This window comes from Lepisosteus platostomus, chromosome 15 (genome assembly GCF_059453375.1).
Source record: "Lepisosteus platostomus isolate fLepPlt1 chromosome 15, fLepPlt1.hap1, whole genome shotgun sequence".
Lineage (NCBI taxonomy): Eukaryota > Metazoa > Chordata > Actinopteri > Semionotiformes > Lepisosteidae > Lepisosteus > Lepisosteus platostomus.
In genome coordinates this window covers 15156318-15175097 of record NC_142625.1, presented here as the reverse complement: position 1 = coordinate 15175097, position 18780 = coordinate 15156318, and the positions used below count along the sequence as shown (strand labels likewise).

Below are 18780 nucleotides of genomic sequence, written 5' to 3'. Positions count from 1 at the left end.
AGTATATTCCACCCACCCAAAAAAAAGTAAAAACTCAATACTTATGGCAGTGCATTCCAAGCTGGTGTGTGTGTAAGCTGACATTACGTTTTAGGAACATTCAAGAACTTTAAGGAAATTAACATAAGGATTCTCAATTCCCCAGTTTTAGAAGATGGACATGTTTTATTCATTTCTGGCAAGTGTTTGGAGGTGGTAGCCAAGTGCAAAGGAAGGATTTCGGAGACTCGGAACAGTGTGTTCAGAAACGGGAATATAACCGTGCCGAAATGTCCACCTGGCCTGAGTCCTCCATGATGGCAGATGTTCGTGTGCTTTTGGAGGCTTCAGCCCCTTATCTTCTCCACAGAGTTTTGTGCAACCACTGTTTGCTGTGTCAATATTGGGTGTCCAGCAAAGTCTAAGATATTCTGTAAGCAGTTTAACCCCAAGAAGCACAATTAACCCCAACAAAGCAGTATGTAGCAGACTGTGCACCATTTGCTTAAAAAGAAAATCAGAAAATACCTCTTATCCTTTATCTTATGCACCGTTTTATTTTTGCTGACATGGCACTCACAGGCTGGTTAGCGTTGCTGCTTTGCAGAGCTCGAGCCCTGGGTTCAGTTCTTGACCTGGGGTGCTAACTGCAAGGAGTCAGGATTTTACCCCTATGTAGTGCTTTTCTGGACACTTCACTCAAAGCACTTTATAGCTAATGGGGATCCCCTCCACCACCACCAGTGTGTAGCCCCACCTGGATGATGCACAAGTACGCTCACCACACACCAGCTCTCAGTGGGGAGGAGAACAGAGTGATGAAGCCAGTTCAGAGATGGGGATTATTAACAGGCCATGATTGGTAAAGGCCAATGGGAAATTTGGCCAGGACCCTGGGGTAACACCCCTACTCTTTTTAAGAAACGCCCTGGGATTTCTTATGATCACAGAGAGTCAGGACCTCAGTTTTACATCGCATACGAAGGATGGTGCCTTTTTTACAGTATAGTGTCCCCATCACTATACTGGGGCATTAGGACCCACATGGACTGCCGGGTGAGTGCCCCCTGCTGGCCCCACTAACACCTCTTCCAGCAGCAACCTTAGTTTTTCCCAGGAGGTCTCCCATCCAGGTACTGACCAGACTCACACCTGCTGAGCTTCAGTGGGCTGCCAGTGGTAAGTTGCAGGGTAATATGGCTGGCATGCATGTCCTCTGATGTTCATGTGGATTTCCTCTGGGTGCTCCAGGTTCCTCCAAAAATCCAAAGACACATTGATTGGAAAAAACTGGAACTTCTGGAAAAACTGGCCCTGGTGAGTACTGTACGTGTGAGTATGTGTTTGTGTGTGCCCTGCAATGGACTGATGTCCTGTCCAGGGTGTATCCTTGCTTGTACCTGTTGCTTTCTGGGATAGATTCCAGCTCCCATGTGGCCCTGTACTGTTTAAAGATGAACGGATACTTGCCAGTGTTATTCCTTAAAACTGGAAGGCTGGCTGGAGATCGTAAATTTTCAAACTCCACCTTAAAACGTAAACTAAATTAATCTGTTAGCAGTATAATAAAACTGCTGAAACACACAAGATCTATGTTTTTCCCTTTAAACCCCTTGATCCCCTAATGAGTTGCATAGGTTGGTACTGCCATTAAGTGTCCCCAGATGTGATGAGATTTTGATTTCGCACTTGACCTGTTGTTGTTTGGATGTTTTACATTTACAGCAGTGGAAGGTGCTCCAAAGGTAGTTGGGACAATGTGGTGTTAAAGAGCTTAACACACTTTGCTAGCAGAACATAGGCCCCTCTTTAGGTTCATAGTATCCCAGGTACTTTGGTGTGCTATATTTTGTGGAGTGTCAAAAAAATCTGTTTAATCAATAATAGGTTTTAAAAAAATGGTGGCATTTGTATAAAGCCAACATTCTGAAGGTTTAAAATGAACAGCTTTCACAAAAGACACAGCAGACTAAGGAAGACAACATTAACAGATCTCACCTGGAACTTCTGTTTTTGCCTTTTCTTTTAGATAGACTTTTTCCAAATTGTGTAGTACCAGAAAGGTCTCTGACCAGGGATCAGGCATCAGAAAACTGCTGTTAAAGGTTACTTTTCTGTATGATCAGGGCTTGTACAGAAGAGTTACTGAAAAGCTGGATTTTCAAACAACAGTCAGCTCTTTTCTTGCTCAAATCACATTTCTTTGTTCACTTATGGTTAATATTATAAGTTGTTTATATATGCAGTATATATGTATTGCACACAAATGGCTATTCTCCAGAACAGGTTATCCATTGAGTCCTCTTCCATTCATTTTCACGTGTCCTGACCTTGAAGTTGGAAAGTTAATGGAAGATAAAAATACTGACATTCTATTTCCTTTCTTGGCTCTGCATGTGAATTAAATTCCTGGAGTTTCTTAGGAAGGGTTCAGGAAAACCAGATTTCAAGACTCCCAGCAATGATCACTATGTTAAAGCATTTCAGTGTCTGCAAGCATTTACCATTTAGTGTGAGCACAGCTGGGTTATACAGACAGCCATGGGATACTGGTAAATATTTCAAATACTTTTAGAGCTCCACCTTTGTTATCTGACAAAAGCCCTGCAAGTTTTACATTCTGCCTCTGAGCTCTAGAGCAGTCTAGTCTTATCCGAAGTCTCATACAATGTCCTATGTTAGGGCTTAGAATAACAGACATCCCAATGTCTTTACCCCCCTGGGACTGTAAGAAACCATTTTGATTTTGTATTATTCTGTTGTATTCTTTACAAATCCCAATGGCGTGAGGGTTAGAGGTCAAGGGGATACACAGTGACACAGGGAGAAAGGGGGCTCCAAGACTTTTGCGACATCATATGTTTGTAGAAGGATTGACCCCAATATGTTCAGTCCCTTTTTTCTCAGGGCAGATTGTGACAATTATCTTCTAGGAACAAAAGACTTCAGGAGGAAATATGAAAATGTGATGGGAGTACCGAATTCCATCCTTGCCAAATTCTCTCCTTTATTCCTTCGTAAGGAGAAGAACAACATGCTGTGGAGGGAAACCTATGTTTCTGAAAGTACAATATGTAGTCTTGATCATCCAAGACTTGTTGGGATCTTTAGCAGTTAACGAAGATCAGCCTCTTCCTTGATTTATAACCATACTGTATATACTTCCATTATGTTTTTTTTTCCATTTCTAGGCACAAGCCAACTTTACTTTGCATAGTTCCAAGACCTTTGAAAAAGAAGTGCACTCTGTAATAAAAACTGGGACAAATGGCAAAAAAAACAGATATGCATGGCTTGCCTTTTAATTCCTTTTACACCTCGTGGTTAAGCGTAGTAAGGTTTGGTAGTACAGTATGTTTTTACTGTCATCGGGATGTTCTGTTAAATCTGACTCTTTGTAATGGATCTGTACGCCAGTGTCTTAAACATTTGAATGTGAAGTACAGGAACCCTCAAGCACGACGAATTAACACACTGTCTTAAATTCCAAGCTCGGATCAGACTATAAAAGAATGGCTGAGTAAAAAGAGGATCATAAAAGTTTAGAAGACTACGTGGCACTGCTTTGTCAGGAATTTTTTTAATGCTAGGGTGTACAATTTAGGCTGATAAAACATGCCATAAAATAATTAAAAGTCTGGTACAGTAGGAGCAAGCACCAAAGTCTTGACATTTACTGCATTTGAGGATGTGTTTTTTTTACTATTTGTTTTAATAAACTTTTAAACAAGTTAAGTAAACAAAATCACAAAATGTTTTTAGAACAGATTCCAAAATACAGCACATGCTGTATGAACCTCATTGACTGAGCTTTGTAGATGGATGATTCCTTGAAGCTGGGCTATATTCCAATACTTTGAACTCTATTCCTGATTTACAGATACCGATAGCAGGCCATCAGATTACTTTAAACTCTCTAATTATAAAAAATATAATAGATCACTGAGGTTTGATATTTTTTGCAAATGCTTTCCTTCTTTTCTGAAATTGCTGCTGTACAAAAGCCTGAGGTGTTTCAGACACAATCAGGGAATAGAATATATGTTATGATTAGGAACACCATCAATTTAATCTCCAATAGTGTTTTCTCATATTGTAACAACCTTGTGTTTTATGAATACAGTTTAATTTGGGTGAAAAGGCAATAAGGTTGACATTTAGCAATCTTTTGTTCAGAAATGTCAAAAATGTCACTGAATGTAACCTATACATGAACAGCCTATGAAGTGGGGAACAGCACGAAGTGCTGTAGTAACCAATAAATCTTATTTACTAATTGAATATGATTAATTCCTTGTCAGGAGTTTCTCCTCATTAAAATAATTTGTCGCCCTCACGACGCTAAAACCTACAGTAAAAGGCCACTGGTTTATTGAGCTCAATAAGGACAGTAATGTCCGCTGGGTCTGCCCCACAGAACAGACAAACTACAAGGATTTCCCAGCTCTTATATACAGTACACAAGCTCAGAAAGAAGTTTCTTCACACTTTGAATGTTTGTCTAGTTTTATGATCTGTTTGGGAGTGTTTGTCCTGTACTTCCTCATGTGACAAAAGCTAGTTTCACACATTGAGGGTTAGCCATCCCATTAGATGTGATTACTTTTATCCTTAACACCTTGTAGAAGGAAATTAGTTGCTGCAGCTGTTAAAGCCAATCACTTTTATTCGGTCTTACTATAGCCTTCGTCAAAGGCAGAATTAACAGATCCCAGCAATTACTCGAATACCTTCCACACTGTGGTTCAGTAGTGTCATTGTAGTGCTGGATATATACAGCAGAGATATAGTTCCTGCTTTAGCCACTTTTTGTACCAGAAAACACAATTATTATTAAAAGTAAAGATAAAACAAAATGGAAAAGCCTCCTGTTAACGCAACTGCATGAAGAATCGTTGGGTTAAATAAATGTCTTTTGCATAGCAAAGTATATGAGCATTGAAACCTGAGAATGATACCTATGTTGTGTTCAGGCCTGACTGATAAAAACTGTTGCTCTTGAATTTGATATTCATTGATGCATTCATAAATGTGTAAAGAAACTACAGCAAACGTTATAGTTATAAATGTGATTATAAACATAAAACTACTCCCGTTAGTATAATATTATCCTAGTTGTCTCAGAAATGATTTTCTCTACATAAAGACGGCGACTGGGGGGGAAACTATCGACTGCTGTTACTTCAGGACCACCAGCGGTGGTAGTCAAAAGTTTGTGAGTTCATGTCCCTGGTGGCAGACTGCTGTTATACCCCTGAGTCTTGCTAGTGGTCCGCTGTACACATTGCTTTCAGTACATGAATTAATAATAGTAACCTCTCATTTCGACATTGCAGTTAAAAAACGTGCTAGAGTCCCAAACCTGAACCATAAAACTCTTGCTGAGGGGGTCAGTGTCCATGTTTCCTAAATACTGTACCAATGAAGGTCCCTGAACCGCCTGGCCTTCATTGGCGTTTAGGAAACATGGATGACAGCACAGCCCTGGGTTCAGTTCCTTGGGTGCTGTCAGCATGGACTCTATATGTTCTTCCTGAGTTCAGGAGGGTTTCCTCAAGCAGCCCTGCTTGAGTCCAAAGATACACTGCTTGGTTAAATGGCTTTTAGGGAAATTGGCCCTGGTGTGAATATGTATGTTTGTGTTTCTGTGTTCCCTGTCTGAGGTCCCATCCAGGCTGTGTGTGCCTTGTGCCCATTCCTTGCCAGGATAGACTCTGACTCCTCTGCAGCCCTGAACTGGATAAAATGTATGGATGAATAACACCACTCTGCATATTTAAGTGTAACACTCACCACTGCCACCTCAGGTCAGCCCCCCACCATCAGGGCCTCAGACCCAGGCCTCCGACATCACTCAACAGGGACCCAGCCTCTTGAGCCAAAGGGAAATCTCCCCTCAGCCCAGTGGCTGCGGTCTCTGCTATCCACAGGGAAGGGCGGTGACGTCACCGCGCTGGTAAGCCAGCTCTCGCAAGCAATGGAGGCCGTATGTGTTACATAAGGGTGGAGTTAGTGATAAAATATTTCTCACTCAGAGCTAACTGTGAAAAGCATTGGAAAAGGTGTTGCTGCCCATTTTTTCAAAATTAATTCAAACAAGAGTTCAATAAAGAATATTACTCGCAATTTACATAGAACATTAACATCACGTTGCAAATGTATGTATGACACTAAATGCAGTATATTAAGGCTCTGATTACTGTATATAAAACTGTTCAATGTATCAGACGCTGGTTAACACGCAGCGATGGCCGAGGCCCAGCGATTATTAGAAGTGTAATGATCTATTTGATGTAATGGCGTTGATGTCTTGCAAATGCATTATACAGCACCTGTGTTGATTCCAAAACCTCGCTGCGCCTCCTAGCGACGAAGTTTTATAATTACAGCTTCCCATGAGACTCGCGATCGCAGTAATACATACACGTCAGCTTTAGTTTATCTAGTAAACGAAAGTTACAGAGCTATTTCGACAGAATTGTATTTCTGTAAGGACGTAATGAAACATCCAGATTTTCCCCTAATTCAACTAATTAGGATCATGCTAAATCTTAATCTGACACAATACTGCACATTAGTCAATTTTACGTACTACAGTAAAAAACTTACGTAAATAGTATAATTCCCATTTCTGGTTAAACGCTTCTTCTCCTTCATCTGACCCTCATCGCTTCTACAATGAGGCCACAGCGCTGTTAAAGTTGTTGCAAAAGCTCACTGATCAGGAGATACCAAATTTCTCACTGGCCCTTACCAATCATGGTCTCCTAATCATCTCCATCTCTGAACTGGCTTCATCACTCTCTTCTCCTCCCCACTGAGAGCTGGTGTGTGGTGAGAGTACTGGCGCACTATGGCTGCCGTCGCATCATCCAGATGGGGCTGCAGGGGATCCCCATTACCTGTAAAGGGCTTTGAGTGGAGTGTCCTGAAAAGCGCTATATAAGTGTAAGCAATTATTGTTATAACAAAGACTGCATTCCATGCGCCTCTCCATACTATAGTTAATAGTTTAGGTAAAGGACAAAACTGAGAAATAGAACGGAGCAAAGGAATATAAAATATTTATAAATAAAACTGAGCAAGGAAACAAAGAATTCGAAGCAACAATGCAATAAAGTAAGGTTACAGTTGCGTCATGTTAGGGTATCCAGCACAAACTGAAATACTATTTTAACTAATTTGTCACAGAATTGAAAATAGAGGCCTGTCGCCTTTACAAACGCTGAAATCGCTCCCTCCCATGAATTACACTTGACGTAAAGATTATTTATAACAACGAAGAACAGATTATTACTATACATTCAATAAAATATTGTATATTGTATAAAATATTGTAATACATCGTCAGGCGACAAGTTCAGTCATTAGCAAGAATACATTCTATGAACAGCTGTTTACAAGGAGAAATACAAGGAGTACTGCAAACTCGTGGAAAGACAAAATGCTCACAATTCGCTATCTCGTGAATAAAACATTTGGTGTCAAACAGCACAGTAAGAACACAACTTTTCATATCTGAATCTCGAATCAGCCCAAGTTATATCACCAGCGGGTGGCGCCGTTTGCCGATGATTTCGTATGGTCACGGCGGCTACATCATGTTTTTAATAAGGACAATCCCTTTCACATTGGTACACGTAATAATAGTTATAATAGTTATAATAATTATAATACTTGCTTACACTTATATAGGTCTTTTCTGGACACTCCACTCAAAGCGCTTTACAGGTAATGGGGACTCTCCTCCACCACCACCAGTGTGCAGCTCCACCTGGATGATGCGACAGCAGCCATAGTGCGCCAGAACACTCACCACACACCAGCTATCAGTGGGGAGGAGAGCAGAGTAATGAAGCCAATTCATAGAGGGGGATCATTAAGAGGCCATGATTGGGAAGGGCCAATGGGAAATTTGGCCAGGACGCCGGGGTTACACCCCTACTCTTTTTCGAGAAACATCCTGGGATTGGATGCGCCTTACCAATCTTTTCCCTGATCTGACATCCCTCCATTACTAATATAGCACCAAACTGTAATGCGTATGTATGCAATATAAAATATTTGGATTTAAAAAAGGAGAAACACCGAAAAACACGAGAATGTCGACAGTATTTCGGGGAAAATAAACGTTTTTCATTTAAAAATTATGGCTTTTCCGTGACTTCAGAGCAAAGCTGAACTGGAGCAGCTTTGATAACAATACAATGCCAGGCTATTTAGTACAATTTGCCCAATTTTAGGTCATCTTTACGATATTAAGTAGACTGTATGTATAACTGAAGTAGTTCAAGTCGGTAGCTGCGTCAGCGTGCGTAGGCTGCAAAGGATCAAGTTTATTCCCTGCTGAAAAGAGAAGAAAAACACAACGTTTCGGCTGGATGGATCACAATTGTCTTGTCTTAGAACAGATCTTGTTAAAATATGACGAGATTCATCAAAAACTCAAGATCAAATGAAGAGAAAACACTATGTAAACATATTGAGAAGAACACACGCCAGCTCTGACTTACAGTAGGTGACCATTCCTAAACGGGGCTGTAATGGTAACTAAATTGGGCCATTCTGGTATTTTATGCCACCATTGTCTGTTGCATGTTTGTGATTTTTATTAAAGACACAATTTGCACACAAGGCAATATTTTATCCCGATTCCCCTCAGTTTAGTGTGCGAGTGACTCCACAACACTCAAGTAATGGATTTCTGGTGCGCGCAGGAGGTGTATTGCTCTTTTAAAGTAATAATGACGTGATCAGTCACGTGCCGTGGAGTGGCCATTCACAACGCTGGAAACGAGGAAGCTCAGAGCACCCGGAAGTGAGAAAGACTCAGGTCAGTGGCTCAGGGGTTTATTGTTTCTAAACACGAATCACTCCGTTTATGACGCGATTAAGTTGTATATTTTTAGGAGTACAGTTTACATATGGTGTTACACTGAGGGTACATTGTGTCTGAGGGTTTCTGTTGCGCAACGTTGTATCTGTCGAATCCAGATTTGTAAGAAATCAGGAATAAGACTTGTACAAGAATAAGATGTTGTAGCAGCAGTACAAATAAATCGCAAGATAAATATAGGTATGTACCTACATATATCAATTAAGTGTAGCAATACCAGCGTGTACACAAGGAATGGTACCGCTTGTGTGCTTAGTATTTCTTGTATCACATTTCTAAGTAGCTGTATTGTTGAGTCTAGCTAGGATGATGTACTGAGAATACCGTGTTGAGCATCTTTCTAAATTTAGGTCCTAATGCTACCCATTATGCTGAGGGAAAAACAAATTATGCGTGGCAATAAAGAAATACAACTGTCAAGCTGTCGTGGATCAGTTAAATCTATATTGAGCATGGCTTGTAGTATCAGCGTACTGTCGATGTTTGTAGTATGTGACGTTTTTCACATGGTTAAATGAGGGTGGCCACTTGTTTTATATAGGAACCCTTGCGTGAAACGAATGGCGCAATGAGATATCTGTTCAGGCATGTGCGCACTCAACGTATCTCCTATCATTCCTTCTCATGCCGCTCAAATTGGTTAAAAAAAGGTGCTCGCGAGGCTGAGAGGGGAATCTTTCCATTAGCAAGAACATGTCTCAGTTGCTTCTTCACCTGATCTACTCCAGGGTTGCTTTGCACTTAAGGTCTAAGGACAATAAGTAATAAAGCAATGATCTGGTGGGATACGTCAAGAAAGTAGAATGAGGTTGTCTACTTATGAGGCTTGAGAACAAAGTGCTTCTTTGCTGAGCCCATTAGAATCAGATGGGAGCAGCCTTCTCTGCCTGCTAGTGCAGTGTGTAGCTACTACATGCTGATCAATTTAGTGGAATGTGACTGTAATTCTGAACTTTAGTCTTAGAATCATTGATTGCGAACAGATCAGGATGCCTTGTGTATCTAGGATTCTTTTCCTTTGGATTCTGTCTTTTGTGCCTTATTTTTACCAAGCCAAGGGACATGAGCATTATTCATGCACGGTTTAAGACAAATCAATGTTTTTCCTTTAACCTAGGGGTGATTTGCATACTCATGTACACCTGCAATCCACATATTGAGAGGCCTTTACAGCAATTTGCAAATGAAGCAGTTTTTATTTTATGTATTTCAGAAAAATATACAAGTATGTATTGTCAGCAGCCATATCACCCTGCAAGTCATGACTGACAGCCCCAGTGAAGCTCAGCAGTGTGAGCCTGATCAGTATCTAGGTTAGAGACCTCCTGGGAAAAACTAAGGTTGCTGCTGGAAAAGGTGTTAGTGGCGCCAGCAGGGGGCGCTCACCCTGGGGTCCATGTGTGTCCTAATGCCCCAGTAAAGTGAGGGGGACATCATACTGTAAAAAGGTGCCGTCCTTCGGATGAGACATAAAACCGAGGTCCTGACTCTCTGTGGTCATTAAAAATCCCAGGGTGCTTCTTGAAAAGAGTAGGGGTGTAACCCCGGCGTCCTGGCCAAATTTCCCACTGGGCTTTACCAATCATGGCCTCCTAATAATCCCAAACTCTGAACTGGCTAAATCACTCTGCTCTCCTCCCCACTGAGAGCTGGTGTGTGGTGAGCGTTCTGGCGCACTATGGCTGCCGTCGCATCATCCAGGTGGGGCTGCACACTGCTGGTGGTGGAGGGGAGTCCCCATTACCTGTAAAAGGCTTTGAGTGGAGTGTCCAGAAAAGCGCTATATAAGTATTAGCAGTTATCATTATGTATATTAGGATTGGTTTTCTTTGATTGATTAGTAACAAAATCAAAAAGTGCTTTTCAGAAAGTGGGCTGATGCACTCTAGCACTGATGCTACAGAGCTGCGCGGGGTTAGACATCGTGTTTGTCTTCTGTAAGAGCTGTCCATGTGCCCTCGTGATGATTGTGCATGCGGCCAGGCCTCTATCTCTGTATCTCCCCCAGCGGTACACAGGTGTCCCATGGCAGAAGACAGTGGTTTTACAGATGTCGGGCCTTCAGAGGATCCGCCGGGCGTCAGGAACGGATTCCCCCCGCCGCCGCCGCCTGCCGCGTACCGCTGCACCCTGACGCCCGAGCTGGTGGCCAAGGCCCGGGAGGAGCTGCAGGAGAAGCCGGAGTGGCGGCTGCGCGATGTGCAGGCCCTGCGGGACATGGTGCTGAAGGAGCAGCCCCGGCTGTGCACGCGCCTGGACGACGCCTTCCTGCTGCGCTTCCTCCGCGCCCGCAAGTTCGACTACGACCGGGCGCTGCAGCTGCTGCTCAACTACCACGCCAGCCGCCGGCTGTGGCCGGAGGTCTTCCGCGACCTGCGCCCCTCCGCCGTGAGGCACGTGCTGGGCTCGGGCTTCCTCACCGTCCTGCCCCGCCCTGACCCCCAGGGCCGCTTCATCTTGTGTCTGCAGCCCGGTACGTCTTCTCCCCGCGGAGTCGAACCGGACGAGCCCGGAAATCAGGTTGTCGGAGAGAGAGAGAGATCACTTTGTTAGCCGTATACAGTTTTTTGTATCAGGAATTCATCTTTTCGCATTCCCCAACTTGCTCTCCATGAGACACACAGACAGGGAGAGACGCTGGGGGTCAGAGCGCAGGGTCAGACATTCATACGGCGCCCCTGGAGCAGTTGGGGTGAAGGGCCTTGCTCAGGGCCCCAACGGAGCAGGATTCCTCTGCCAGCTGCAGGATTTGAACCGGCAACCATCCAGCCACAGGCGCAGAGCCTTAGCCACAGAGCCACTGCTCCGCCCTGTTAGCCTGTACGAGTCCGCAAAAGTCGCAGCGCACCAATCGGCTTTTAAACAAATCAGCTTTTAAAGGGGACTGCACCTCTGTCTCTATATTTCAGGGTTAGAAAGAATCGGCATTGATGAGTGCATTTCAAACCACAGTGAAAGTAAAATGTAGACAGTAACTTGTAAAACCTACAATTTACATCACAAAATACATTACATTTCCTGGTATGCGCAGCGCCTTGTTCTGAGATTCAGAACGAGGCAACAAAACTTCCGGTGAGGTGGTGCAGCCCTATTACACTGTAAACGAGCACGCTTGTGAATACATCTCTTTTAATCCAAAAGAAATACTGCTCCAGACTGTAAGACAGTTTAGCCGACAAATGCTTCTTGTTAACTCCCGGTGGAACATTTCTGCAGTGAAAGGTCTGCTGCATTACATGAGTCATTCTGGAGACTAGTGAGCAGGAAGGGTCGCGTGGCAATTCTTGGGAACTCGAATGCCAGTTTGCGACAACACAGTGCCCTACAGTACTTCCAGAAAGGTCACGATATTTCGCTTCATTCGAAATTTGCACCTTTTTTCTAGAACATCGACGAATTTAGAATTGATGTTGTTACTGCGATTTAATAACCGGGCTGAGAAACTGGGGACTGCAGTTCCCCTTTAAGTAAAATAAGGTTTTTAAATAAAGCAGTAATACTCTGATGATATTCTGACTGCAGTGCCTTTGTATTTGGAAATATAAGTGTTTAAACAGTTTTCTTTTTCACTATACTTCTTTGTACTGTATGTCCTGTAAGCAGCTCTTTTTTTGAGCAAAGACCTGGCGACCCTGACAGAATGTGATTTCTCAGTTTGTATCAGTTCCAGAGGCACTCGGAGGATACGCTTGCTTTCTGGATTGGGTGTTGCGGAAGTCTGGTGTTCTGATGTTGATCTTTGCGTTCTTTTACAGGAAAGTGGAAGCCCAGTGACTACCCTTTTGTAGATAACGTCCGAGCCATATACCTCACCCTGGAGAAGCTGATTCAGCCAGAAGAGACGCAGGTTAACGGAATCGTGATCCTCACAGACTACAATGGGGTCGGCTTGTCACAGGCCTCTAACCTTGGCCCTTTCTTGGCAAAGAAGGTTGTGGGCATTCTGCAGGTAAGGGACATCTTACAGAACGTTTTCTGTCGGCACTACTTGAATTAAACCTTAGAATCAGCAAAGTATTGTTGCTAAAATCCGTCTCATTGAGACAGATCTTGTTCTGCTTGTGGCCCAGAATCAAACAGCCTTTTCAGTTCAGCCATTTCTACAACAAGTTGCCCGAGTATGACAGTTTGTGTTCTGGTTTTGTGACGTGTCCACGTTAGACATCTTGGATCAGTACACCAAGCTCATTTCGCTTCTGATATGAGCCCGGTTTGAATCTATGCTTCAGGTTGGAAACATCTGTAAGGACTACATCATGTTCTGTCAGCAAACCACAAAGCTTTCTTAGTTTTGCTAGCATGAACACATGAATTCGTCATTTTGTTTGTCTCGATAGCAGAGGGATATGGGCTCTTAACGGGTTTTCTCCTGTGTCATAGGATGGGTTTCCCATTAGAATCAAGGCGGTCAACATCATAAACGAGCCCAGGATTTTCAAGGGGATCTTTGCAATCATAAAGCCTTTTCTCAAGGAGAAGATGGCAGAAAGAGTGAGTAACGGGCCAAGTTTTTGTTCTCCTTTATAAACTGCCATTTAAACGGGTTTAATTCTGTGCAGCCATGTTAGAGAGTGAACTTAAGACTTCTTTCTTCCCAAGATGACATTTGCCTCATCTCTTTGGCAGTTGCCCAAGTTGCATGAACAGATCATTCATTCGTTAGTCTTCAGTTTGCTAACAGCAGGGCTGCAGAACGCTTCCTCCCACGTTGCATGACGAAGACTTTTATCCTGCTTCAAAGATATTACCCCCCAAGCCAACTTAGGAGGGAGGAAAAAATACACAAAAAAAACAGTGCCCGGATTTAGATGTGCAGACACTTGTGTCCTGTGTTTTCGTTCATATAAAGTATTAACACGTTCATCTGTTAAAACATTATGCATTTTCTGCAAACATACTGACCGCAATTTTTGACAGTTTTGTGAATGAAAGGAACCTGTGCTGTGAAGAGTTTACGGATTCTGTATTTCTGGCTAAATGGAATTCAAAAGCAATTGAGCAGGCAGACTTTGTTTGCCGATTTTCCTGCGTTTCCCTGTTTGGGCTGTCCAGTTACGACATCAAGTGAGGACCGATCTTTTAATTACAAACTTCTTTGGCAGATGATTAGGGCCATAATCTGAGAACCTGGTTATAGGTGTGATTCTTCGCACCTGGCCAGCTAGATCAATTTGTTTCACTCATTCCCACAGGGTGTGGATGAATCCCAACCCCTCCTCCCATCCTCTGGGTTTGAGAGAGAACATCCTTGGTCACTTGCTTCTTCACATTCTACTGTAAAATCCTCTCAGAATAGGAGATTCAAGTAAAATCACAGCATAAGAAGATTCACGTAGCTTCATGGCATTGGTTTACACAGATAGGATTGCTATGCTTCTGGGTTCATATGAGTATATGTTGAATTACAGTTTACCTCTATAATTATAATTGTAAACCCTTAATAATTAAGGGTTAAAAAGTTTCATTGTACTCAGACGTACCTGGATAAATATTGATGGTACCTACACTGAAAGTGTGCTCTTTAGTTGCTAATGAGATAAAGGATACAATTCCTTCAAAAAAACAGCTAGCACTGTGTATTTCAAAGGTCATGAACTTTACATTTTACAGTTGTAAATGCCGAGAAACAATGACATTTCATTGTAATGATGAGTTAAAGCAACAGGAACAAATATGGCTGAATTTTGCTTTTTAAAGAAACATAAACTGGAATGAGGCCCAGCATAACACACATCTCAATTATGAAGAGACTGGAATGAGTATGAGCTTCCTGCGAGCTGGTGAAGAACAGCCTGTGCCAGGAAATACTATACTAACTTAAAAACAACCAAATAGCACCACTGCATACAGTCTTTAATATTTACTTCCACAGGTTTTGTGCTTCATGCAGAACTGGGGAAATGCCTGCAATATGGAGGCTAACCTCGCTGAATAAAGAGTAAAAGCAGATTTGCTGTAGGCTAGTGAAGAGGTCAGCACACTTACAGGACTACTTTCAAAGCAATTTGCCACAATGCTGAATGTATTCCCTTTTTTTCTTTTTCAAAAGAGAGCCCATTCATTTTTAAGGCAAAAACAGGAATGTTCCCTTTTGCCACACCCGTTTTGTCTCGCAGTTTGATTGGCATCTTCATATATTTATGAACACCTTCATCAGGTTAAGAGCCAGTGGGAGACAAAAAAAAAATGAAATTCTGCCTGTTGGGAATTATTACTATCCTGGTGCTAATTTGAACAACTTTAAAACAATCAAACACCATGGAAAGTAGTGTTCTTTTGTGTAAAGCAGTGGTGACAAGTGACTACGTATTTGCTTGTTTGTTCCAGTACATTCTGCATGGGTCTGACCTGAACTCCCTGCACCGGAGCATCCCTCGCTCAGTCCTGCCGGAAGAGTATGGTGGCGTATCCGGGCGGCTGGACTCTAGTGTCTGGGCCAGAACACTGTTGGACTCGGAGGAGGAGTTTGTAGTGGCGTTTTGCCAGCCTGACCCACTGGAGAGCCTTGCTATCCCTGACTCAGTCCTCTTTGAAGGTGAACTTTCCAGCACCCAGTGTGAGGACTCCTACAGGGGTGTCCGCTCCCAGTTGTATTACTGTTACTGACGTGATCGCTGACCCTTGACCCAACGACCCTTGACCCAACCACCCTTGGGGTACTGTTCTCAAGTTGAAACACAAGCTGCTGGGTCACGACTAACCACGATGTTTTTAAGTGCCAATAACACACCGTTTTTCATGGATAAAAGCTAAAGGCCACCGCAGCACAATTTGTTTGCTATTTTTCCAAATTCGTTTCTGAAATAAAACCCCAGTTTAAGTAAAATTGCTCAGTTCACTTAATCTTTACTCGTGAAGCTGCTGGGCAGATCTTAACGAGAAACTCAAATGAGCAGCTGTGCAAATGTAACGTAAATGTCAAATGCTACAAGGCTTGGAGTAAGGGTACAGGTTTTAATTAAAAACATGGCACACAGCTGGAAGTACCGAACACTGAAAAATATAAGCTGTGCAGCTTCCGTTTTTAGATTTTATTATGACGGCCAGAATCATATTTTGAATGTTATAAGGAAGGAACATAATTTGATTTATGTTTTCATATATTTGGGGTACGAGTCATTCAACGGCAGAGTTTTGATTTGAAAGTCCGGTATTGTGTACCATACATTTGTTAAATCAGTTAAATCTGTTCTGTTCTGAAGTAAAAATGCTTCTTATGTGATCTTGATTTTAGTGTGGCTTCACTCATAGCAGTATGCTCCTTTGTTAAATGTATGCCTGTGTCCCTAATGTTATTTTGTAGCTTATTTCAATACAATAATTTATGTAGAATCATAACTCTTTGTAATAATAAGTCCATTTAGAAAGCTCATGTCCTATATCATATTGTGAGTGTTTGCTAACGTAGAACAGCACTACCCCAGAGCAATAATAACATTGCTTGTTTTGTTTTTTTGTTAAACATGAAATTGTATTTAAATTAGGGGATTTAATCAGTATTGTGCTGTGAGATTGTTCAATATTCTTAATGATTTTTAGAAATTAAGATTGTGTGGTTGCCAGGTTATTTTCTATGGTGTTGTTTTACCAAAAATTGAGAACTTCCTCTATAAGTGCTTTTTCCAAATTGGGAATTTCTCACATTTCTATTGAGATGAATGTGGTAGAAAAGTTTCCTTCGCTGCTGTCCTGCCAAATTAATGCTGCTTTGTACAGAGCTGCGACAGCTGGCCTGGTTCTCCATGAGACCTCGTCACTAAGGCAGCTGCCCTGAAATTGCACCATGAGGTCTTTACCCTGGAATTGAAAGTTAAGGGAAAGTTATTCAGTGCATACTAGGTTGTGCAAACCTGTATTAACTAGGTCACAGAATATGAGACATTTTTCCAGAATTGGGTCAACTTTGAGTCAGCTCTCAGTAGTTGAAAATCTTACATGCAAGCTATGAGGCTAAGCTTTAGGGAAGCACAACCTATACATAGATACTACCATGTGAAGTAAGGTGTTTGGAAGAGCAGGGTTGCCACAATCATAAATGTACACTAGAAAATTACTTTCAACGAGCTTGGTTCTAGAGGGGTAGATGGTGTTCACCCTTCAGTAAATCGATACTGACAGGTCAATCTCAAGAGGCTTATATGTTCAGCTGTACCTCATGGCTGGTGCTCGCCTGCCCAGATCCTCCCTACAGGAAAACACACAGGGGTGTTCTTGTATGTGGAGACTGGATTAAGTGGGATTTCAGGCTAGGGAACCCAGCTAATCTTCTGACCTCACTGTCACTCACATAATAGCAGCTGTCTCACCCTGCAACTCACCACTGGCAGCCCCACTGAAGCTCAGCAGGTGGGAGCCTGGCCTGTGCCTGGATGGGAGACGTCCTGGGAAACTAAGGCTGCTGCTGGAAGAGGTGTCAGTGGGATCAGTGCTCACCATGGCATCTGGGTGGGTCCTAATGCCCCAGTATAGTGATGGGGACACTATACTGTATAAAAGATGCCGTCTTTCAGATGAAAGATATAACCAAGGTGTTGACTCTCCGTGGTTATTAAAAATACCAGGGCATCTTTTTAAAAAAAGAGTATGGATGTAACCCTGGTGTCCTGGCCAAGTTTCCCATTAGCCTTCACTAATCATGGCCCCATAATAATCCCCATCTCTGAACTGGCTTTATCACTCTGTTCTCCTCCCCACTGATAGCTGGTGTGTACTGAGCGTACTGGTGCACTATGGCTGCCGTCGCATCATCCAGGTGGGGCTGCACACTGGTGGTGATGGAGGGGAGACCCCATTACCTGAAAAGCACTTTGAGTGGAGTGTCCAGAAAATCTCTGTACAAGTTTAAAGAAGAAGAACATGGAAAATGGCCTGCTGTTAATGAAAATTGTCTGGTCTGGTCAATACAGAAAATTAAATGCGAATCAAATATATTCTAACAAAGGTACTTGGAGACAAGGAGGTTAAAAGTAAAACCCAGATGCTGTTGCCTTTTTATGGGTATATGGAGACTAAGTTACAAAGGAAACAGTGATAAAGGGAAAGTGTGTGTTCTCCAATGTATTATCCTTTCAGTTTTGATTTCCTTCAGGTCTTGAATGAGGCCCTAACCCATGTTATCGATGTCAAGGTAAAGGCTTGTTTCTTAACAGAGATGTAGATAGCACTTTATTTCACTGTCTCGGAATAAGTGTGTACCTGTAAGAAAATAATGAAAATTCAGTTGTGCTGGGGAAATGTCAATACTGTCAATTGTGTTTTATTGTAATTACAGCAGCAATAATATGAAACGATGAGGTTGCTGTGGCAGTGGAAAATAAAGAAATTGGTACCGAGGAGGCTTCTTCCCCCACCCCGTTATTTTGTTATCGGTTTTGTGTGTTTTCAAGTTTAGGCTCACGGCCCTGAATCCTGCAAGTAAATGCAGGGCAGAAGGAGGGAGTGTAGACAACATGAGACCCTGGTTCACGGGTAGCAGAGAGTCCTGGCCAAACTGCTCCCATCCCCAGCGTCAAGTCCCCAGCTTGGGGAATGTGGGGTTCATGATCCAGGCATGAACGTCTGGTTCATAGAGCTCAGCCCGGGCTTATCAACTGTACAAGGTGGGTACGGAGGTCCCTGCTCAGCACCAAGATGAAAGGACAAAATTGGTGAGGCCAGATTGGGTGGACATATACTAAAAAGTATAATAGGCAGGTTTTATTTTGTCATGGTCAGGTATTGAGAGCCTAGGAGCTAGTAATTACTCATCAGGGTGTGAGAGCCAGGGTATTTATGCAATTTAAAGCAGTTATGATGTTTCTTGGGGAAGAAATTTCTACTCCAATGGACATTGTATTAAATAAACATCTTGCTCCCCTGTCATACTGGTTTAACACAATTAACACATTTCTACTAATTAACCTAAT

At 42.5% G+C, this 18780-nt stretch overlaps 1 protein-coding gene and 1 long non-coding RNA gene across 5 annotated transcripts; one reads left to right on the top strand and one right to left on the bottom strand.

Annotated features, from left to right (window-relative positions):
* Positions 1-510: 510 nt before the first annotated feature.
* Positions 511-5961, bottom strand: LOC148648058 (uncharacterized). The gene is made up of 2 exons (XR_015926811.1): positions 5773-5961; positions 511-1234 (listed from the first exon to the last, which is right to left on the bottom strand). It is a non-coding gene; the product is annotated as an uncharacterized LOC148648058 (long non-coding RNA).
* A 2698-nt stretch (positions 5962-8659) lies between these two features.
* ttpal (tocopherol (alpha) transfer protein-like) lies at positions 8660-18208 on the top strand. 4 transcript variants are annotated; one of them, XM_088607984.1, is made up of 5 exons: positions 8660-8812; positions 10884-11348; positions 12631-12824; positions 13256-13366; positions 15203-18208. In XM_088607984.1, the coding sequence occupies exons 2-5, from the start codon at positions 10901-10903 to the stop codon at positions 15479-15481; spliced, it is 1032 nt and encodes a 343-aa protein (XP_088464110.1). In that variant the 5' UTR covers positions 8660-8812; positions 10884-10900; the 3' UTR covers positions 15482-18208. The 4 variants fall into 4 exon arrangements, with proteins under 4 accessions (XP_088464110.1, XP_088464111.1, XP_088464112.1 ...); XM_088607985.1 differs by lacking the exon at positions 8660-8812 and adding an exon at positions 8819-9055; XM_088607986.1 differs by lacking the exon at positions 8660-8812 and adding an exon at positions 14068-14180 and having other exon boundaries at positions 9062-11348; positions 15203-15375.
* The last annotated feature ends 572 nt before the right edge of the window (positions 18209-18780 follow it).

Excerpts from the sequence above, each read along its gene's own strand:
- ttpal (XM_088607982.1), top strand. The coding sequence starts at position 10,826 with ATGTGCCCTCGTGATGATTGTGCATGCGGCCAGGCCTCTATCTCTGTA. Across the intron at positions 11,349-12,630 it reads CATCTTGTGTCTGCAGCCCG|GAAAGTGGAAGCCCAGTGAC; the intron begins GTACGTCTTCTC and ends GTTCTTTTACAG. Across the intron at positions 13,367-15,202 it reads AGGAGAAGATGGCAGAAAGA|TACATTCTGCATGGGTCTGA; the intron begins GTGAGTAACGGG and ends TGTTTGTTCCAG.